At 39.2% G+C, this 24593-nt stretch overlaps 1 protein-coding gene across 1 annotated transcript in view; it reads right to left on the reverse strand.

Annotated features, from left to right (window-relative positions):
• Positions 1-24049, reverse strand: part of LOC141359519 (calpain-2 catalytic subunit-like) — a 39003-nt gene extending 14954 nt beyond the window's left edge. The window contains exons 1-4 of the mRNA XM_073862114.1: positions 18537-24049; positions 17965-18034; positions 7015-7133; positions 6257-6390 (exon numbers count right to left, since the gene is read on the reverse strand). Coding sequence (XP_073718215.1) covers positions 6257-6390; positions 7015-7133; positions 17965-18034; positions 18537-18773 — 560 coding nt within the window. The 5' untranslated portion in view covers positions 18774-24049. The remainder of the gene's footprint in view (positions 1-6256; positions 6391-7014; positions 7134-17964; positions 18035-18536) is intronic.
• Between the last annotated feature and the right edge of the window lie 544 nt (positions 24050-24593).

Raw genomic sequence — 24593 nt, forward strand, 5'->3', positions numbered from 1 at the left:
TCTTCACACAGTGAGCACAACAGAAGTATATGTGGACTAAACTGAGGATCAATTATCATTGCTTTGGCACAAAATGCATTCATTGACTACATCTCTCAAATTTCATGAATTCTTTTCTCACCCAGACACAACAACTGCCAAAACTCTTTATACATTACAGTCCAATTTGCACATGCTTATATACTGTTTTCAAAACTTTTAAACTTATGTTCAAAACAATAACATAATGCAAAACTGAATAAGATAGCAATTTGCTACATTTCTACAGCAGTGGCGGTTGGTCAGTAGGGGCGCTGGGGCGACGCCCCCTTAAAGTTGGTCAGAGAGGAAAGCTACTTTAGCATGTTACCAAAAACATTTCACTGTTAAAGTTATAATTTATAAAAAAAAAAACTCAAAACTGAGTTTGTTGTGTGTGTGTCATGTTTGTGTGTCTGGGGAGCACCCCTAATGAGTGTCTATAGCTGTGTCCCAATTCAAGGGATGCAACCTTACAAGCATTCGACCTTAAAAGTGGAGCACTCGGTCTTTCAAGGTGGAAGCCTCAGAAGTTCGCGAAGAGAACAGAAATGAGACGGTCTAACCTCGGAGTACCCATAATTGGCGTCACCTGCTGCACGCGCCCGTCAGCAGGATACAGCTAAGACGTTTCTGACTTATTAAAATAAATATGAATCCAGAAAAATATTAATTTATTTTAGAAAATATGACAGGCTGATGTAGATTAAACTATTCAACAGTTTATCCAATTAATCAACCTTAGAAATATACACAACATAAAAAGAATAATATTAACATAAAACATAACTTATAATACTAAAACAGTGGCAAGAATTTTTTTTCCCGGATAAATACACTTTTATTTAATAAAGGTTTTAATTGTTTATTTTAGAATATCCACCCGTTAAATGCAGCCGTTGCAGACGCGCAATGACTCTTGGGATATCCTCGGCTGTTAAGGATACATTCGTTCTATCCTTAAAAGCGAGGAGAAATGAGGACGCATTTTGAGGCTTCATTCTAAGCATCCTTTGAATTGGAATGGCCTTATTAGCCACAAGTCCCGCTCCTGTGATGCAATCGGTCTTAAAATACGTCCTTAGAAGGTCGCAGCCTTTGAATTTGGACACAGCCTATGTAGGTCAGTAAAGGGTAAAAACATGTGACCTGAGGCTGAGCTCTAAATGGCTGGTTTCGGATCCGCCCTGGGGCACAGGACTGTGCGCCCCAAACCCTCCCACTTATGTTGTAAGCGAATCAATATTGTTTTTAATGTCTTCATGTGATTGGATCATTCTCAGAGTCTCATAACCATGTTGCAGATTGGTGTGTTAGCTACAGTAGGCTACTGATCAGTAAGCAAGTGAAATATCTTGTGAAATATCTTATCCATACAAAATCACCATTTACAAGGCATTTAATTGATGAATAATAAAGGATTAAGAAGCTTGGACCAGATCGACCAAGGGTTTTGTTGTTATAGAGTTTTAAAAAGCAACCACGAGAAAACCACTGTTTTTAAGGGAACTTCACGAACCGTGCAGATTGAGCTGATGGACTGAATGTAAGTTAGTCTGAGTGGAAAAATGTGCTTGTGCTATTGCTATTAAAGCAAGCAAAAAGAAACGTACAAGCCTGTGATTATTAGGCAACTTTAGTGTCTCTTTTTGTGTGTGTTCGGTCGCGTTAATGGAAAAGTCTTTGACAGGTAAGTTTTTAAGCAGGAAAAATTAAAATCTTAACGCCATTTTGGCAGATTGCCCATACAACTTGACTAAATGTAATTCCTAGTTATGTCCAGTTGGTGGCAGAGTGTTGCTCAAATGACGCCCTGGTTTCTAAACATTCTCGTGATATTTTGATGTCATACACTGATTGGTCTACGAAAATTAGCATTACTATTGTATCTGTATCACTAGATGGTGTGTATACAAATTCCTGTACTTTGGAATTACGCAGTGCAAAAAATAAAAATAAATAAACGACTATATCTATAAATAATATAAATATTGAAGAATTCTGCATCATGTCTGATTCATTCCAGTAACATATATTGCAGCAGGGGCGTAACTATCGGTAAGCAGGGTAAGCGTTGCTTATGGGCCCGGACCAATGAGGGGCCCGCCTGATCTGGAAGAATTTGATTGACAGTCGGCGGGCCCTATCACATATTTGTTGCTATCCGCTGTTCCCAGGCTTTCTCACGGGTTTTCAACGGGGCCGTCCGGGGCTAAGCCCCGGCACATAGGCTGAAGGTCTCGCTCTGCTCTTGCCAGTGTACCAGCTGCGCTTGTGCGCGTGCACTCGCTGCGCTGGTGTGTGTGCACTGAAGTGAAGGGAATAATGCGTTTCCATTCATTATAGGGCATACTCACCAACGCAAGTTTAACGATTTGCACGAACAGATTACATACAAAGTCAATGCAAAGACGCAACCAGGTGCGTTCTCACAGGGCGGCGCAATTGCCGCGAAAACAAGCGCTTTCCCCTTTACAGTTTTTTTTATTCGCTTTGGTACTATTTTCACAAGTAAGGTGTACATTTTCAAAACTCTTAGTACAAAAATCCAAACTGATCACACTTGTAACACAGCTAGTCATTCTTTTAAAACCTGATTTAATGCTTTCAGTGAGTTGCACATGTTTTCAGTCCACATTATCATTGTTTCAAATACAAGATTATTGTAATATGTAATGAGAACATTTGGTTTAATCACAGAAACACAACAGTATGATCTTCTTTCAGTTTAGTAATTTTAACAATTACTTCATCCAACAGCAAACATTGCAAGATACATGTTTCAAATCAGCCTTAAAAGTCCTGAAATTAATATGCTACAGTACTAAAAAATACATATTACACAGTTTCATATTAGGCAATACACTTACGTTACTTATACATAATCTATCATTTCCAAAATATCCATCCTATGTGTAATCAAGTGAAGGATCAATGAAGACATCCTCTACAATCATTTGAGCAAATTACAGTAGTTTTTATTTTTCAGATATAATTGTAACATAGCTATACTTTCTGTAATGTAACTGAATGAGAACATAACATTTAGTGCACACATAACATTACTGTAATTTGGATCAAGCCTGTCTTGAGCATTTGGCCGTAGATTTTTGTCCACCTCTTTGAGGTCTCTGTGGGTGCCCATGCCCACCTTCCTGACGGATCCCTTCTCCACAAGATCTTCTTGCTGTCTGTCCTGCTCCATGTTGAAAGAAATTGCCAGTGTTTACACCCCCCCTTTTACAGTATATCTACTGTAATGACCAACTGTGGTTACCACTATGTAAAATCAGTTAGCAATAAAGAGTATTTTATCATGTGTGGATACACATAATTTATATGTTTGTACAAACACACATTTTATTTCTGTAGTTCTGAAAATCCATATACTGTATATTGCCTAAATGAAAATACATACGTTTACCAAATGGTTCAGTGATTAACCATTAAGATCAGTTGGATTTAGTGCTGGTCAAATGTATTTACGCAAATGAGATGAGAAGCATATCAAAAGTATTGTGAGCATTGCATTGTGAAAGACAATTACTTCAAATGAAAAGTATTTCTTTGATGACACAATGATTTAGTGTGGTGAAAAAGTGAATGTATAATTTTGTGTGTTGTACTAAGTCAATTGAAAATGTGATTACATGTTTGAAAAAACTGACTTTTTGATGATTTGCTGTGAGTTTTGTACTAAAAGTTGTGAGGTTTTACCACATACTTGTGAAAATAGTACCAAAGCGAATAAAAAAAACTGTAAACGCGTCTTCGCGCAAGTTATGCAACTCAGGCGAAAAAACTCAGAACTGCAAGAACGCGCTCTCACATAGGATCATTTGACATTGTAGAGGAGAGAGCGAGAGAGAGAGAGAGAGAGAGAGAGAGAGAGAGAGAGAGAGAGAGAGAGAGAGGTAAGAATGGTGCCCACGCTGAGAAAACTTAATAGAAGACTAGAAACGTGTAAAGAATTAAAGTATTTGTCACTCATTTAATTACAGTATGTTAACTGGATAACACTGGATATAACTCATTGTATAGGCATAGTTTAATAAAATAATGTATTTTGATTACACAAATCAAACCTAACTATATGATTGTTTTAGCTGCTGACCAGCATAGGGAATCTCTATTGCTAATTTATATGACATGTAAGAGTCTTTTTGGGTATCTTATGCCTAGAATTATTCAAAGAGGTTAATTCTTTTAACTTCCTTTAAAGTTTGATCAATTGTGCATAATGACATGTGGAACAAATGGATATAGGGTGTCAAACTCATAGATTTGCATCATTTAACGTTCAGACGCTCTTTTTAAAATATTTGGGGTCAACCTCTGGCACACATTTAAAGCTGAAACTTATCAAATCCTATCAGAATGTCATTGAAACACACCAGTGGCTTTGCTGTCATCAGTATTAAACATGTTACCCATCGAAGTACCCCCCCCCCCCCCCCACATAACAAATCCCAATTTAACCCCTGAATGTAAGTGAGCATCTTTTTTATGTATTTAGACCTAGGTGTATGTGTGTGTGTAGTCATAGCAGTGAGTAACAAAATGTTATAGTGTGCTGTCACCAGCAGTGTTTTTTCATATGTTATGGTGCGCTGTCACCGATGTTATGTTTTTGTTGTGGTGCGCGTAGGCTATTTCTGATTTTGTCAGTCATCTCATGTCTCTATGATCCTGTCCTGTCCCATTCATTGTAGCCTGCTTGTGGACATTGCGTCATCACGTGCTGTAGTAAAGGGCCCGCCTTGATAATCCTGCTTAGGGGCCCGGTGTTGGCTCGTTACGCTACTGTATTGCATAGAAATGGCCTTGGTTTACACAAGAAAACATTTTATAATGCTACAGTGTTTTTAAGGTCATTGTTTTGTGGGTGATAAAGTGTGTTTGTCAGTTGCCAACCTTTGCTTGTATTCTGGAAGAATGAGTTGATTTGAGACCTGAATAAAGTGTTTTGGTAGATGTAGTACATTTTGAATGTGAAATGAACTGCTTTGCCAAGCTGAAAGTTGGTTAGGAAAACTGTGTGAAGAGTTTTGCAAAAGTGACCTAAGTATTGAGAAATGTGTCCTAGCGTCTGTAAAAAAACTGTAATATATATTTTTTTATTTACTTCCCATCTATACATTGATGCTTGTAACACGGTCTCACACCCATGGCGTCAATATTTGACGACACTTGACCATGCGTCAATATGTTGACGCGGAGGGTATACCTTTCGCGTCATTTTTTGACGAACTGGGGACTTCAATACTATTAGGTACGCGAAATTAAACAGTTGTCGCCTGGCATTGGGGTTAGGGAAAGGTTTGGGTAGGGATGTCATTATGTAAATCTAACCCTAAACCGACGCGAAAATGGTAGAAAATGGTAAGAAAATAGGAAAGAGAATGCAACGGACTCAATAGTATTGAAGTCCCCAGTTCGTCAAAAAATGACGCGAAAGGTATACCCTCCGCGTCAACATATTGACGCATGGTCAAGTGTCGTCAAATATTGACGCCATGGGGTGAGACTGGGTTGTTTTGGGTAATGGGAGATCTGAAGTACTTTTGTACCTGTTTACCACTCATTTCCTCAACTACACCATTACATTGCCTGTAAAATATACAATTTTATGAAAAATTCACAAAAATTATTATCTAAATTTGATTTACATTGTTTTTAGATATGGATAGATATTATGTGTTGAATTTGGCCATTTGGTGTTTAGAAAAAAAAAACATAAAAGAATTACAGTTTAGAAAATAAATCATTTCGACCAGAAGATTCCCATAAAGACCCATTCATTTTACTGGATGTGGCCAACTGCTCAAATCACTACTTTAGTCATACATTTTGTGAATTTATGTTTATATAAACATTAGAAAAGACATTAAAAATAAATTTTATTTCAAATAGTAGAATCTTTTTTATATTTTTTTATCCATTTTGAAATGTCTGTTTCTACAAAATGGCACAGAAATTTGAATGAATGTAAGTGTGTGTGTGTGTGCGTGCTTGACCGAATCAAGCCCCTTTTTTTATATGAATCTTGACAGATAATCTGGAAAAGTCACAAAAACTTATTCCATTGAGATGAAGGGAACCATGTTTTTTAACTTAAGAAAAGTGGCTTGGGGATAAGATTGAGCCCAAGGGTCTTATTAGGGTTAAATGACTCAAATATTTTTCATTTTAAATAAACACATAATCTACATCTTCTATATCTCATACACACACTCACTTTGCATAGGCCTTCTCCAGCAGGGCGCTCCAGAACTCTGAAAGCTCTGCTGAATGAACAAACAGCAGCTTTCCGTCTTTGGTAGGCAGACGATCATCAATGACAACATCCACCCATTCACCATACTGCCAGAACTACAGAGAGCAGATCGGCATCAGTCGGACCCTCTTTTATTGTCAGACATGTTTTGAACCAAACTCATTACAATCAGACTTTTAAAGTTCAATTAGTTTTACCATTTTTATATGTTATGTGACCGTGGCAGTTTAAAGTCGCAAAATCAAATTTTGATATTTAGTCAAAGTAGTCATGACCGTAAAATAACAAATATGTTATATATGTTTATTACAATAAATTATATATTATAAACTAAAGCTTCAAGATACAATACTGAATCTTTTATTATTAAATGAAAAATACTCAAATTGACTTTATTGCATTTTATTATTTTGTCAAAGCATTGAGCATTTTGATCATATCTGTGTTAACTTTAGGTACAGAAACACACAATGATTCTTGTTTTATTCGGTTCAGGAACCTATTTTCGATAATTGTGAAAGTAAAAACAGACCATCATTTCAAATTGCACGAGTGACAGTCAGGTCAGTGCCGGACATATATCTCTGGATTCAAAATACAATAAAATACCTATCAGCCACACAAGCTTTTCAATATTTTAATGTAAATATCTTGCAAATGATTGTAACCCCACTTTATGGACTTTATGGACCCCACAGAATGTTCATGACAAATCTGACCTGAAAGTGAAAGATGCCGGCGTAACCGTCCGAAAAGCTCTGACCAGGCGGGACTACACGCTCCAAAACATCGTGGTTTAGAGTCAAAGAGGCAATGGCTGCCAGAAGCCAACAGTCACCTGCACAGAGAACAAAAGTCATGAGATAAAGACTTCTTATTTGGTTATACTTAACTAATGCAAAGTCACTAACAGTATATACAGTCATTTAGGAGCATTAAACCCAGAACGTTATGGAAAAGTCATGGAATTTTTCCAAAGAATACATTTAAAGTACAGTAAAATATAAAATAGTACAGTAAAATTTAATATATGTTAATTTTAATCAGGTGATCTTGCGATCAGACACGTCGAGGGAATGCTCGCTCAGGGCTACCAAAGCAAAATGTATCATCTCCGCCCTGCTCGTCGGGTTATCTTGACTCTTATAAAAAACAAAATATATTTAAATGCTTTTGCATTCTCTTACAGATTTTTTGGGGTAATTATGGTGTATGTAATCCAGGCATCGGGTATTTGAGTCGCGTTTAACCCTTGTGTGGTGTTCATATTTTTGTTATTTAGATGATGTTTGTGGGTCTAGTGGACCCAGAGCATTATTAGTATCTTAAACCAATGCACTCATACAAATGTATGTAATATTGTTTGCAGATGTTTACTTTAGCCATATTGCAAGTAATATAGACAGAATTTATGGTTAATATTTGTCATTTACCACTGGTAGAGGACTTTTTTATAAACTAAAGTGCCATTCGTTATTGTGGTAATATGAAATAACAATATAAAATTATATTCTGATCCAGATATTGGGGGAAAACATGTTTATCTTAAATAAGTATAAATGAAACAAAGTTTTTCATCACTGTTGTTTAATTCTTTGAACTTTTTGAAATTGTACACATTTGTGTCAGTCTACACAGCATAGGCCCCAACTGAACACATGCCGTATCATAAGACATCATCACAAAAACAAATTTTTATTGTGTAGCTGTGTTGCGTATGCATTTCTTGCATTTTATACTCATTTATTGTGTCCATCTTATGTCCACACACATTGCAGTACAATGTGTTTCTTTTGGCCACAACTTAGAATGATGAAAATACATGGATAATATTTTACTTTATTATTCACTCTCTCACACACTCATGCACACACACACACACACACATCTTTGTGGGACATTTGGTCCCCACAACGTGATAAATACCAGGTACACACACACACACACGCACGCGCGCGCGCACACACACACACACACACACACACACACACACACCATAGGTTTTGTGGTAAACCCATGGTTTTACAAATGGTAATCAATATACCAACTCTGGTCTAGGATTTATTTGAGAGACTTTTGCCCAGATACTAGTGGTGGGCAGAGCGAGGCTTCGTGAAACACTGAAACAGTTGAATCAATTGTGCCGTATGTTTCGAGGCTTCGAAACATCAATCCGAAACCACCCCCACAGTGACACCTAGCGGTCATTTCCATGTCTTTACATGAAGCAGCCATGGCAAGATTTTAGACGAGCGCTGACAAATTATATCTCACATGTTGTTTGATTGACATGCAAGTGATAGAATGGGAGAGTGGATAGTGTTCTCGACTCTCATGCAAAGATCTTGGGATCGAACCCGGCTAATGCATGCGCTACGTCATCATAATAAAATAAAAAATTTTGTTGTTGTTTTAACATCTGTTTGACAACTACATAAGCTATTAGGCTCACAATTGTCGATAAGAATAGGCTATTTGGGTCAATTTAATTAAGAAAATGGAATAGAGATACATACCAAATAAATAATAGAAATTCATAAAATATATCAAGCCATAATATGCCACATTGTTTACATATAAAGATCTTTATTCAGAAATATAAATTGTTCTGTGTTGATGGACTCAGCCAGCTTCTTTTTTACATATAATTTCTCCAGCCTTTGAAAACATTCTCACACAAGGGACACTTGTTGCTAACATTCAATTTTTTGTAAGTAGCCTAACTGTTACATACAAATGAGGAAAAATTACTTCTTTTTCCAGTAATTTAGAGTATTTGATCTTGGCAAAAACGCATATATGATGTATTGTCAGATTTGTTTCCTACCCTGTCAGTTTAAGATTCGATGCAGATTCGACATTCGACCTTTCGAGACACTTATGAAATGCACCGCTTTGTTTAGCCATGTCAAGTGACTTTGGTGTTTTGAATCACTTTATCACGTGACATGGGTGTTTTTGAATCACATTTCGGAGCAGTGTTTTGAAACATCTATGCTTCGGGATCTCGACACAGTGTCGAAACGTCAGTTTCGCAGCAGCCATCCCTACCAGATACCTTGTTATCTACTTGTTTGGAAACTCTTTGTTATTGGAGTACTTACCTGTTTCCAGTCTGTGAGGAACTACTTAATTTTGTTACCTTTTGAGACCTGTATTTTGAGTTTGTGTTTCAAGGCGTACCTCAAGTATCTCCAAGTCCTGCCTCCTGTAAGTCTCTGCAACTTGGGTTCATACTGTTGCCATAGTGTAGTGGTTAGTGTTGTAGTACAGCTGGTATATAATAAACTTTAAGGTTTTTTATGAAAAGACACTGTTAAACCTCGGGTGGTGTTGTTAACCGAAATTTGACCCTCAGGTTGAACTGGTTACAGACATGAAAATCTTTCTGCTCCAAATGTCTTCATCACAAAGGCTTTTGCACTCACATCACTGGGTATCTGCTGAATATATGATGTTATGTATGATGTTCTGAGATTGCAATTTTATATTCTTGTGTGGTTTCATTTTAAAGGTCATGGTGCGATGAGTAAAAAGGTCTAATTTCTATAAGTCTGAGATAAGATGGATCAAGGTTTTAGAACTTAAGATAGAGGGTGCATTTTTTGGAGGGGGGGGTTGCCTTGATACTTCTGGTTAGTTTGACCAGGTCACTTGGAACAGGTCAAACTGGATTTTGACTAGGTGTTCTTTATTATCACTTGGTACAGGTCAAACTGGATTTTTGTAGTTTTACGATGTCTTTGTCCCAAGCTCTGTATAAAAGGTGGCCTGGCAAAATATTCTGGGAGCCATTCTGTACCCAGAAGCTCCCACACTCTGTGTGTATTAAAACCTTATGGAAGAAATCTTTAACAAGAATCTTCCTACACCATTTTGGGTGTGTTATATACACGATGTAAGTACTCTGTAGCCAGAGTGTCTATTGCCAGGTATGACTTTGTAACATTTGCAACTGTTGATCATTTTAATTAATTGGAATTGAATCATATTCTGTATATTCTTTAATTGATGTTTAAAGCTGGAACCTGCCAGATATAATAAATTGTTACATTTGTTTCATCTAAATTCTTCAGAAATTGTATTGATTTATTTTAATTCTTTCAGAAATTATTATTTCCAGTAGATTAGAAGGAGTCTGGAATTACCGCAAGATTATTCTGTCAGGATATAATCACACTAGTGTTTTGATGTTGAATGGAGCATGGAGCACATTCACCAGGACTCTCAGATTAATGTCTATCACCTGACTTAGCAAGTTGCATGATCGTGACTAAAGAAACTATTTTTATGATAAGAATAAGCATGGGGCGGCCTGACGTAAAAGTATTAGTTTACCCGGTAACCTCTGACTAAGATCAGACTGACAATTTTGTGTTCGTGAGATATAACGGCCAACATATATCCTGTGCGATATCGGGTCCCTACTGAACGAATAACTAAGACTATGTGAATTTATAAATAATCAAATATCTAAATTATGATCAACAGATAATTGGAATAATGCACTAAATTCTTATTATATTAAATTGGAGCCAGATTATCATTTAAACACAGAGGTCAAAGAAATTAAATTAATCCTGATATGGAAATATTCTTCTAGAAGCGCTACGGACAGAAAGAACACGTGATCCCATCACCCACACCATTGAATTGCGTCGTTGGTCCAGTGGGTGGTTCCTTACAGTGTGTTGAGCTTTCAATGACATATCTCTGGTTCAAGGCCCACCTGTGACAGCAAGACTGAGCCAATAAAAGATGGATCCAGCGGAGACTTAGCAGATTCATGGAGCCATTTCCAAACAAGGAGCCTTGCTTGGGACACATGAGGCTCAGCTTCAGAGGCTGACAGATGCTGTGCGATAGATTGCTGAGACAATACAACATCTTTGAGTACACTTGCCTCAAGAACTGATGGTACCTACTTCCCAGGAACCTAAGATCACAGCCCCCCAGTGTTATGATGGTAAGCCTGGAACCTGCAAGGGTTTTCTGATTCAAGTTTCCCTCATCTTTGAATTTCAACCTTCCACTTTTGCTTCTGATAAAGCCAAGATTGCCTACATAATTTCCTTGTTGAGTGATCGTTTCCTGGATTGGGCTTCAGCTCTCTGGAGACAACAGTCCCCTATCTGCTCTGATGTAAAAGGGTTCACTGACACTTTTCAACAAGTCTTTGACCATCCAGTCACTGGCCGTGAAGTGGCAAGAAGGTTACTAGATCTATATCAGGGACATCATGCTGTGGCTGACTATGCGATTGAATTTCGTACCCTAGCGTCTGAGAGCAAGTTGGATTCTGAGGCTCTTCTTTCAACCTTCTATCCTTGTCTTTCAGAGGAGGTAAAGGATGAACTAGCCAGTAGAGATTGGGGTTCAAGTTTGGAGGATCTGATAACCTTCAGGCATTCATCAATGAGGTCTTAAGGGAGATATTGAACCGTTTTGTTTTTGTATATTTGGATGACATTCTAATCTTCTACAATTCTCTACAGGAACATGTTTACCATGTCAGACAGGTTCTAAAGAAGCTGCTTGAGAACCACCTTTTTGTAAAACTTGAGAAGTGTGAGTTCCATGTGTCCCAAGGCTCCTTTCTAGGTTATATTATCTCCCCAAAAGGTATCCAGATGGAACCAAGGAAGGCATCTGCCATTACTGACTGGCCCCAGCCTAAAACCCTCAAGCAGGTACAAAGGTTCCTTGGCTTTGCTAATTTTTATAGGAAGTTTGTCCGAAACTTTAGTACAATTGCAGCTCCTATATGTGCACTCACTAAAGGCACACCCACTCACATCCACTGGACAACTGAGGCTATGAGTTCTTTTCACAGACTAAAGAGGCTATTCTCTTCCATCACCAATCTTTGTACACCCAGACCCTGAAATATCATTTATTGTGGAGGTGGGTGCATCTGAAGTGGGAGTAGGAGCAGTGCTCTCCCAGAGATCTGTTTCTGATAATAGGGTTCATCCATGTTCCTTCTCTTCCAGAAGATTGTCTGCAGCTGAGAGAAATTATGATGTCGGAAACTGAGAACCCCTAGCTGTCAAACTTGCACTGGAGGAGTGGCGCCCCTGGCTTGAGGGGTCTAAGCACCCTTTTGTTGTATGGACAGATCACAAGAACCTGTCCTACCTACAGCAGGCAAAGCGACTTAACCCCGTCAGGCAAGATGGTCTCTCTTTTCTACCTGTTTCAATTTTGTGATCTCTTATAAACCTGGATCAAAGAATGTTAAGGCTGACGCCTTGTCACGTCAGTATGATTGTTCCCAGATGGACTGTCTCCCTGAGTTCATCATCCCCAGGGACCACATTCTTGCACCTGTTTGCCAGTCCATTGAGGATACAGTACGAGAAGCACTTCACAGTACACAGATTCCTGATGATGTTCCAACAGGTTGTTTGATTGTTCCCAAGAAAACTATGTCTGAGGTCCTGCAGTGGGGGCATGCCTTTGCCATCGCTGGACATTCAGGAGCAGAGAGAACATTGGACTTTATTCAGCTAAGTTTTTGGTGGCCAGAAATATCAAAAGGATTTTGACTAGGTGTTTTGAACAAAAATCATCTAACCAGCAGCCTTCTGGTCTTCTACACCCATTACCCATCCCACAACGCCTCTGGTCCCACATATCCATGGATTTTATTACCGGTTTTCCAGTGTCAGATGGTAACACTGTTGTTTTAGTGGTAGTGGATCGCTTCTCTAAGGCAGCACACTTCATTCCTTTACCTAAACTTCCTTCTGCTAAAGAGACAGCTGTCACAGTCCTTCAGAATGTCGTAAGGATCCACGGAATTCCAGTGGACATTGTTAGTGATCGGGGTCCTCAATGTATGTCTTGTTATTGAAAAGCATTCATAAGGTTTCCACCCCCAGTCTAATGGCCAGACTGAACGAGTAAACCAGCAACCGGAGAAGTACTTTCGCTGCTTCACATCCCATCAACCATCCTCCTGGAGTCGGTTCCTGGTCTGGGCAGAACTGGCACACAATACATTGCGCAGCTCCTTCACTGGTTTATCTCCATTTAAGTATCAATTCGGTTTTGAATCACCATTGTTCTTCAGCCTAGAGACAGAGGTAGGAGTCCCTAGTGCTGAAAAGTAGTAAGAGTAAGACCTACCTTTAATGTGTCTCAATTGAAACCTCTAATAACCTCTCCTTTGTCTCCTCCAGTGCCTGCTCCTCCCCCCCTCGCATCATAGAAGGTGGTCCCACATATACAGTGAGGAGGTTGTTAGATTCAAGACGTCGTGGTCGTGGTTTTCAATACCTTGTTGATTGGGAGGGATATGGGCCTGAAGAACGCACTTAGATACCAGCCCAACACATCTTGGACTCAGATCTGATCCAAACTTTTCATCACCTGCATCCAGACCATCCTGGGCCGTCAGGAGTTGGCCTTATTATTAAATCATTTTTGAAATCTTCAGAAGACAGTTAGTCTTCATCACTGTAGCCTTTTTAAGGTGATGTCAGTGTTACTGGATATTTTATTCATTTTATGTATTAATACTGCTGCCTCCCATTTATTCACTGTAGGTATGTAAACCTATTCATTGTTAACTGTCTTACTGGTTCATGTAAGAAAACAAATGGCCTGTCATTGCATTTAGTTTAGGTGGTACATTTAAAAATTTGGGCATTTAGCAGATGCTTTTATCCAAGGCAAAAGGCAAATTTTCATTGGATTTTAATTCTTTATTATGTAAACATGAATTTTTTTGGTTCATGATTTTTGCCTTGATGGAAAAGTCTTGGAAAAGTCATGGAAATGTATACAAACCCTGTATTTAGCAATCACAAAGCAACATGTAAAAACACATTACTAACCACATCAGGTAATTTCTTTGGAATTTATTAAATTCAGTCAAAATCTTTTAGCTCCTTAATGTTAATTTCTCAGTGGTGATTATAAACTGACATAATGTTACTGTATTCCCAATATAGAGGATACATTTGTTGGTTTCTTAACCCTTATTTATTGTTAGGGATGTTTAATCCACTATAGGGTGTTTTTGAGTCTTAATTTGGCCACTTTCTCTGTGTTTCAGCAACTTGAATGATTTTTGGAAACAAATTTTATATTGACACGTATGGAAAAATTTAAATGTTTCAAAAACTCAGCAACACACACACACAAATATGCTGTTAAACTCCATACTCTATCAATGTGCAAGCCAGATAATAAAGCTTGGTAACACTTTATTTCGTTAGTCCACTTTAGACGTTTTCTAACTATAAGTAACTTTGCAACTACTTATCAACTACCAATCTTTAGAGAATTAGTAAACTGTATAGTTGCAAATTATTGAAAGTTAGTGGACATGTAGTTGCAAAGTTATTTATGGTTAGTAGAATGTCTAAAGTGGACTATCAAAATAAAGTGTAACCTAAAGCTTTTGTTTTTGCACAGGTCTATCTAAAGGGTTAATGGTGCCACCTGGTGATTAACACTCAAAATGACAAATTTTACCTCTTTGCAAATGGAAAAACCTCCAACAATCAAGAACGCATGATTATATGATGTTATATGAAATTTAATCGGACGCTACACAAAAACTAACAATGCATCAAAGCCAATGTTTTTACTAATCTTTCACATGCCCAAGATTGTGATAAAAGGTACAAAAATCCATTCCATAATCACTTTTTATATAAAAAATCATTTTGTGTGTGTTTTTTTCCCAAATCAGTGACATCATTTATGAACTTGTCAAATAAAGAGTTAAAATACTGGAATTTTTGTAGTAGTTTTGATCAGGACTGAGGTTGATTAACACAGTGGTTTTCAAACTGGGGGCCCTGATATGGTGGCAGGGGGGATGGCATTTCTGTGTAATTAAATCTCAGAAAAATAACGCTATAACCAATAGCACTACATTGAACATTTTAATAAGTTTTGTTTCATTTAAATTTTAACCCCCTGGGGTCCAAAAACGCAGTGCTGCGTTTTGACGTGTTTTCTCCTTATCATGGCAGAATCAACTTAAAATACTCCATCATTAATAATCATACACTTACATGTTTGACATCATTTGAAACTGTAAAGGGTCTTCTTTAATATGTGTACATTCACAATAACAACGGATCTTTGTGTTTTTGTCAAATAGAGAAAATAAACAGGGTGTGCATCCAGACATTTCTGTCTCCACCAGCTGTCTCTCAAAACACGTTACAAAAATCTATTGAAACTCCGCGAATACTCGTCACACAAACATGATACACATATCCAAAGAAAGCCTGAAATTTTTTACTTTTAAACAAGCTAATCATAATCGAAAACAAATATTTCCTGTTTATATAATCTGCATTGAAGTAAAGAGAGTACCGTTTTTCCTGGCTGAGCTCATAATCTCTAATGCGGTCACGCCCACAGGCTGTTGACATGGTAATGAACAGAGGAGCAGTTCAAACCATAACGAACAAAGCGTAAAGTTTTATCAAATTTAAAGACTTTACCGCATATTTTGGATGATAAACTTTATACACACATGTGAGGAATATCTTCATTTATGTCTGGACATTGAGGAAGAGAAGCATTTATCTTTAACGTTACCTAAGAAGAAGAACAATGGAAGACGCAATGGAGGAGGATATATTTCTGAAGTGAGTAACTTATTTATCCTCATTTATATTTGCTATCATGTAATATGCGTATGGCTTGTGCATTTCAGCCTACATAAGCGACCTCAGCAGACTGCACGCTTCGGATTGAAAAGCTTTAGCATTGTTTACAAACGAGGACGCGTGATCTCACGTAATTGTGGATATCTGTTACATGCTGTACAGTGTTAGAGACAGTAATTTACTTTCGTATGCTTCATGGCAACTTTAAATAAAGCTGCATCGCTGGATCTTTTAAGTGTGTGCTGTAATATGATTCCATATATTGTTTTCATGCTTGTTTACAAACGAGGACGCATGATCTCATGTAATGGCGGATATCTGTTACATCAGTGGTTCTCAAACATTTTCAGCATGCGGCCCCCCTTGTGTACGGCACATTCCTTCGCGGCCCCCCCACAGAAAATTTATGACAAAAACCAGTTCTAAAACTTAAAATTTTAATTAAACATTAACAAAATATATTAAATCATACAAAGTAGTGCTGTTGGTTAGTAACCTTATTTTTTTAGGTTTAATTACACAGAATTCGTGATAAATTAATGTATTTTAGAAAGTTTCAAACTGGGGCCCCCCAGGGACCATCTCGCGGCCCCCAGTTTGAGAGCCACTGTGTTACATGCTATACAGTGTTAGACACAGTAATTTACTTTCGTATCCTTCATGGAAACTTTTAGTGAACCTGCACTGCAGGCTCTTTTAAGTGTGTGCTGTAATATGATTCCATACAATGCGCTTTACACACAACATCGTTTTTTATGAGCACCGCGTTGTTTACGCAGAGACGCGAGCTCGCGCACGTGGTCTCCATATGCGATGTGTTTTTAAAGTTCATACGCGCTTACAGAAACGCGTTAAAAACAGAAACTATACGACCAGGCGATGGGCATCTGAAACAGCTTTTTATAAAATTTATCACTGCAGATGTTTATCTGAGATTTAGTTTATGTACATGATAGTTTATCTGAATGTAGTGCCATCAGTGATATTTTCCCATCAGTTATGTATGTAAGGGTATTTCTGTGGACAATTTATGCTAACAGCTGTTTATAACTCTCTTACAGGTCTGCATCCCTCTCATCAGTACAAAACTATGAAGTGGAAAAACATATTCACACTTTTTGGACATGACGTTATATGGTAACATGAGCCACATGAGCAGCTCTGTTGTGTATCAGTTTCTTAGTTTATACAAGTTAAGTTTTTGAATAGGATTTGTTTCCAAATAAACTGAAAATGTCCTACTGACTTTCATTTCTATTTTGATTATATTGTTAACTTCTTAATAAACATCAAACAAACATGTATACATTTATTTGTCCTCACATTCTTTACTGTAGTTCCCTCTCACATTATTGCCTCATTATGCAGCTCATTGTTTGTTTGCTAGCTGTCAATCAATCAAAAAGTGTCTTACAATTTCTAAATCAATATATTGTTTTATGTGAATGAGTAGGCAGGATGATTTTCACATCATTTTAAAGAAAAAACTCTAGACTACTAGATTCTGTTTAGAAAAGTCTTGTTAAAACATGTTTAGTATGGGTTTTGTGGAATTATAACAGTGATATAAACATTTTGCTTTTTCAAAAACCACGCATAAACATTTTTCTCTCAAAAATACGAACATGTACAAGTTTTGGAATGTTTTATGGGATAAATTCTTTTTTGCGGGGGCGGGGGGGAGGGCACGAAGGGATGCATGCTTTTTACAGCAGTTTTGTGGATGTTTTCATCCCAAGCAGCATGAAAGGGTAGTCAAATTTGAACAATGCACAAGGGTTAGACAAGCTGGGTTGTTGTCAACCCAACCATGGTTGAGACAACCCAGCAAAGGTTTATTTATAGTCTATAAGTCTACATTTATTAATTTTCTTTTTAGGTTTATTGTTAACACAAGGTATGTGATTTTTGCAAATGTAATTGACGCTAGTTTATTAGTTTAGTTGATTTTTTTCATGAATATCAGGTTGTAAATGTGCATGTGGGATCACTGCATGACTGCTCACTGCATGACACGTATCTAAAGTTTACCTAAAGCACCCTGGCAGATGTCAGTCCGCTTGGCGCCATCCACAATAAACTGAGGGTTTGCACACAGCTCCTTTAAACGAGGAAAGATTAAAACACAATTACAACTTTTTGTGCCTAATGGCAAACATGAATAACAATCTTTGTTTTTATCAAACATACATAAATGGTTAAACACATTTTCTTTGGTCAAACTCAAATTCACACCATGTGGTATCTATTTAACTATTTTTACAACATAAGAATCGAAACTGGGAAATTGATAAAAAAAATCAAAATTAATAAAATTCAAATGATTCTCAACCGCACTGTTTTCAGGTCACTGATTCAGACACAACAAGACCAAAAGCAGGTGGTAAATAACAACAATGGGTAAGTTATTGAGATAACAGCAAAATGGATGAGGGTAAATGACAGCTGCTGATTGGCAGATATAGCACAAGACAGCATAATGCTGGAGGTGTAATTATAAATGTGCTTTTCTTGCAGTGTTAGATGATGTGTAAGTCTGCTTTGAGGACCGTTTCCAAAAATCCTTTATATCCAAACATGTAAATACACAAACATTTTATTACCTTTGGTCTTTTCCACTCCACTCCTTGGACATCGGGAGAATTTGGTCCCAGTTCTTTGTAGCCCAGAGACCCAGGAGCCGCAGGGAAGGTCGGATCACAAAACAATGTTTTTCTCTCCAAACATTGACGTTTCAGACTCTGATAGTCCTGCTTGTGGAATGGTATCGCCTTCTTGTTTGTCCCAATACCGTCTTCTCTATCCTGTCTTTTAGCAAGAAACTTTGCAGTGCTGCTCATTCTGCCTATTTATGTGTTTGATTCAATTCAAGCGCAGTATGTTCTTCAGTCCTGTATAGTGTGTGAGTGGTAACATGGGGACAGATTGCTGGTTTTTAAGTGTGAGGTCTGCCATAGGAGTGGTGAGGGGGCGGGGTCAAATTTCCATGACAATTCTCCCTTTTAAACATTTAAAATTTTCTCTCCATCTCACATACATTAAACATGTATTTCCTCTTTCTGTATTAAGGCTTATGCACAAGCTTTATTTCCTTTGCATCTGAAAATAACTTTCTTTGTTTGACTGCCTGGTTTCTCTCTTCCTCCAACCATGCATTTGCTTTCTGGCTCAGTTCATCTCTCATGTTTTCAAGAACAGTCTACAACTGTTTTTTAATTACAGCAGTGGTTCTCAATTCCAGTCCTCGGACGTGAGAAACGTGACATGGTGTCAGAAGTGGGATAACTTAGGCGGAAGAGGAAAACAAAGCGTATCGTTTGGCGAAGAATGGGAGACGAGCCGGCAGATGTGGGGCAACCCACACCAACTGCTGCGTTCACAATACAACCTCCAGAGCCATTCGATTTTACCAAGCCTCAAGAATGGGAGCGTTGGATTAGGAGATTTGACCGCTTTTGGCTTGCAAGCAATATAAATGCAACCTCGGAAGCAGTGGCGTGTTTACCATTTTGGGGGCCCTATGCAAAGTCCAAGAACCAGGGCCCCCCATGCCCCAGCATTGGCCAAGGTTTTTCAATTGAATTCCACAACAATAATATTCAGTATATAGAATTAAGTGAGATATATATAAACCGTGTTTATTTTGTTTTACACTGATTAAAATAACACTAAATTGTTACAGCTCGGTATGACAAAAATTCTTGGTTTCAAAAAATGTTTCACGCCCCCCTCAGATATATCTTTTGCTTGCAAATGTCTTATAGGATGTATTTAAAACAATGTAATTAATACTGCAACTTCAGTGTCTGACATCTTACTAAAAAAAACTAAATGAGGAAAAAGAGGAAGCATTAGATTATGATTCAGACTGATCTAACAAACTGAACTAACAAACACAAGAAGAAAACCAGGTAAACACGTTAGTGTATTGTATGGGCGATGAAGCCGAAGAAGTGCTTAAAGGGCTTACGCTAACTGATCAGAGAAAGAAGTATACGGATGTTAAGGCGGGCTTTTATGCATTTTTTGTGCCAAAAAAGAATGTAATATATGAAAGAGCCAAGTTCAATCAGCGTGTGCAACTGCCGGGAGAAATGGTGGATTCCTTTATCACTGCTCTATATGGATAAGCTGAACATTGCAATTATGGCGAGTTTCAAAAGAAGCTGATACGCGACCGGTTAGTGGTCGGGCTGAGAAGCGTCTCATTGTCAGAAAAGCTACAGCTAAGACAGAGACTTAAGACTTTAAATTGCTATAACAAAGACAAGGCAGTTTGAAGAAGTTAGACGACAGCAGTGTGACTTAAGAGGAGAAAATGGTGGTGCTAGCAAATGCTCCAATGTTGATGCTGTGCATGCTGAAAATTACAGAAAACCCAAATTTCCCTCAAAGCCTCGGCCGCAAGCACAAACACCAGGCAAATATAAACCTAATACCCGGCCACAGAAAAGTTCAAAGGCCTGTTATAGATGTGGGAAAATGCCGCCAAATGGAAAATCAGAATGCCTGCTGCAGATGCTTTGTGTCACAACTGTGGCAAAATGGGACATTTTAGCAAAGTGTGCAGAAACTCTGCAAAATCTCTGAATGCTGTCACTACAAAAGATGAAGAGTTTATTTTTGGGAGCCGTGGACGCTGGAAAAGACCCGTGGACAGTGCAGCTACAAGTAAGCAAAAAATTGTGCTTTAAAATTAACACTGGTGCGGATGTCACCGCCCTGTCAGCCGAGGTGTACCATGACATTACAGGGGGACCTGATGTGAAGCGCCTGGCAGTGTCGACACGCCCATTATTTGGGCCAGGTGGCAATGTGCTCTCTGTCCTAGGTGTAGCCAGGGAAATGCTGCGCAGAGGCAAAAGAACAGCCACAGAGGACATTTATGTTGTAAAAAACCTGCACACTGCACTGCTGGGAAGGTCGGCTATAGAACAGCTCCAGCTTGTGCGCAGGGTTGACAGCATCACTTTGGAATCAGTGAAACAACAGTATCCGGAGTTGTGTAATGGCCTTGGTCTTGTTCGGAGGGCATACTCAATCAAATTAAAGCCAGAGGCTGTGCCCTTCCCTCTCCATGCACCACGCAGAGTCCCTCTGTCGCTTATGGGTAAAGTGAAAGAGGAGATCGACCATATGTAAAGGATGGGCGTAAACACAAAGATTGAGAAGCCGACTGATTGGTGCGCCGGGATGGTGGTGGTGCCAAAAAAGCAGGTACTGTTCGTATTTGTGTGGATTTCACAAGGATGAATGAATCAGTTTGCAGGGAAAAGTTTATCCTGCCTTCTGTTGAGCACATTCTGGGCATGCTAGCTGGTGCAAAAGTTTCAGCAAATTAGATGCAAATATGGGATTTTGGCAAGTACTACTGACAATAGAGTCTGCCAAATACACCACCTTCATCACGCCTTTTGGGCGCTATTATTTGAACAGGCTACCCTTTGGCATAGCTTCAGCCCCGAGCACTTTCAAAGGATGATGATGACTGAAGTGACAGGTGGTCTGGAGGGGGAACTGTGTCATATGGATGACATCTTGGTCTGGGGACAGACGCAAGAGGAGCATGATAGGCGGCTACATAAGGTGTTAGGGCAGGCACAAAAGGCCGGCATTACGCTCAACATGGACAAATGTGAGCTCACACGCCATACAGTCAAATTCCTGGGTCATGTGATTTCAGCAGACGGAGTGAAGCCAGATCCGGAAAAGACAAGAGCAGTGCAAGAGATGGACGCACCCAAAAATGTCAGCGAACTTAGAAGTTTCCTGGGCATGGTCAATCAGCTGGGCCGCTTCTTGCCTAACCTGGCCAAAAAAGACAAGGTGCTAAGAGACCTGCTATCCAAAAAGAACCACCACCAGGTACAATTTTACAGTCAATCATGTCCCTGGCATGAACCTGTGGACAGCCGACACCTTGTCGCATGCTCCACCAAGAACAGCAAGAGCATACACAGATACAAGCCTACTTGAGGACACCAACATCTATGTTGACTCTGTCATCAGCAACATTCCTGTCAGTGGAGATTATCTAAGCAGCTTACCCGAGCACCTAAAGGCAGACAGCACATGCTCTGCACTGATGGAGTACTGCACAAACGGCTGGCCTGACAAAAGCCAATTACAGGGAGCGCTGAGACATTACTGGCCTGACAGAGCAGTGCTGACCGTGCATGATGGACTGCTGCTGCGGGGCACAAGGCTTGTCATCCCATTCGTGTTACAAAGAGATGTGCTGCAGATACTGCAGGAGGGACACCTGGGGGTCACAAAATGCAGAGGGTGAGCCAAACAGACTGTATGGTGGCCAGGGCTCAGCAGCCAGCTGAATGACATGGTACTGAAATGTAGAACCTGCATTCAGGAGAGAAAGAACGTCAAAGAGCCGCTGATGCCAACGGAGATGCCGGACAGGCCTTGGCAAACTTTGGGAGCTGACCTATTCATGCTAAAAGGCAAGATCTATCTACTAGTAGTAGATTACTTCTCAAGGTATGTGGAAACTGCCCTGCTGTCACCCACAAGGTCCACAGATGTGGTGATGCACCTGAAATCCATATTTTCTCGTTGTGGGATTTGTGAAATCCTTAAAAGTGACAATGGCCCCCAGTTCTCTGGTAGCAACTTTAAAGCCTTTGCAGCAGAGTATGGTTTTGTGCACATCAAGAGCAGCCCCAAGTTTCCCCAAAGCAATGGGGAGGCGGAACGTGCTGTACAGACTATGAAAAACCTGCTAACAAAAGCATCAAACCCATATCTTACTTTGCTGGCCTACAGAGCAACCCCTCTTCAGAACGGCTATAGCCGAGCTGTTGATGGGGCGGCTCCGCACTACAGTTCCTGCCCTTCCAACCCTGCTTAATCCAGTTCTGCCTGACTACAACATGCTGGAGGCCAAAGAAAGGGAGAAGAGGAGGAACGACACAAAATTCTTCAACAAGAGACATGGTGCGAGAAATCTAGAGCCTCTCGTACCTGGGGAGGATGTGTGGATCACCGATGCATGAGTCCAGGGCACTGTGCTAGATACACACAAAACCCCTCGCTCTTATATCGTCCAGATGCCTCAGGGGACACTGAGGAGGAACCGGCATCACTTGGTGCCACTGCAGACCAAAAGTGGGGTTATCGACACTGATGAGCCACTGGTGGGAGAAAATCCATCAGTGACAACATCACCAGAGCCAGCTCCAACAGAGGGTGCCACCACAAAGACTGTGCGGACCAGGTGTGGGAGAGAGGTTAGAAAGCCTCAGAGACTTGATTTGTGATTTTATGTAAAAAAAAAAGTGTGAAATTGTTCTGCTTTACTGTTTACATTTGTCGGGAACCTGAGAGTTAAGTTATGAAGAACACAGCCTGCTAAAGGAATAGTTCAGAGTATGGTAATGTGTAAGTTATTTATTTCTGTTTTGTGTGTGTGAAACAGGGACAGGTCTTCCAGCAAAAGGGCAGAATAAACGGGCAGAAAAAAATAAAAAGACCTGCAGAGACAAAGATAGTCCACCCTTTGTTATCAAAGAAAGGGAGATGTGGTATAATGGAAGTAACAGAGGTGACGTATCGGGAAGAGGCGTGGTGGGGGGAGGATGTGACGTTATGTTGTGTTGGGGAAATGTAATGTTCAGGGCAAAATGTGTACTGTTGTACCGGGAGGCTAAATAATAAAGACAGTATTTGTACGTTGTTGTACAAATCTCTTTTATAAGAAATGTGACATATATCACATTGGTCTTTACAGAAATACATTTCCCCATAGTATTGGCTACGCCTTTCCCCAAAATTAAAATGTAATACCGACCCCTATAGGGTCACAGAAAAATTGTACTGGTTGACCTTAGATGGCTACTATTTCAATAGGGTCAAGGCTAATAGGTGACAAAATAATAAGCTCTTGTGCAGCTGCCCTTATTATGACACCAATGCACAATAACACAAGAGTTTCATGATGACTAGGTGCACTAGACATTTACATATGGAAACTTCATAAGGTAACATAATGTAGTCTAACATGTCTAAAACCTGTTAGCTATTTAAAATAGGCTTTCCATCAGCCTTCAGGAACTTACGTCCAGTTTCTTTAGATAAGGACCCATCTACATAAAAAGTCAAGTCAATGTTGTCTTTTTGGATAGTAAGTCAGGTCAGGTCTGGGCATGCATATTTGTTCAAGTATGCTCACTCTACAATGTGGTTCTCCATCCTCTGGAGAGGTGAGAAGAGTTTTTGGGTTTACAGTGGTGCAGCTTTTGACAGTGATGTTGGGCACCGGGCGCAATCTGTCAGTTTGTTGCTGCAGTAGCACAGAAACCATGATCCCCTTTCTCTCGTATATGATTTGTGTGAATGGCAACTCTGGGTTGGGTATGCCTACGCTAGGGTCTTCCTGTAATGGCATTAAAAAAAACGAAAATGTAAAAATGTTTTCTTGTAAAATACGTTTTGTCACGTCTCTGAAAACTATACGTTCTCATGACTACCACAATCTGCTGTGTGTGCACAATGAGCTGCAAATAAATGCACATCCTGCCAATCTGCAAAGAGCGGCTTGTGTGTGTTGGAGAAAATGTATTTCTAATTACATATTTGAAATGTTTTATGTTACCATTTATGAATGTAATCATTGGTTTAGATTTATGAATATATAATCATTTGCT

The sequence above is a fragment of the Misgurnus anguillicaudatus genome, chromosome 23 (genome assembly GCF_027580225.2).
Source record: "Misgurnus anguillicaudatus chromosome 23, ASM2758022v2, whole genome shotgun sequence".
Taxonomy (NCBI): domain Eukaryota; kingdom Metazoa; phylum Chordata; class Actinopteri; order Cypriniformes; family Cobitidae; genus Misgurnus; species Misgurnus anguillicaudatus.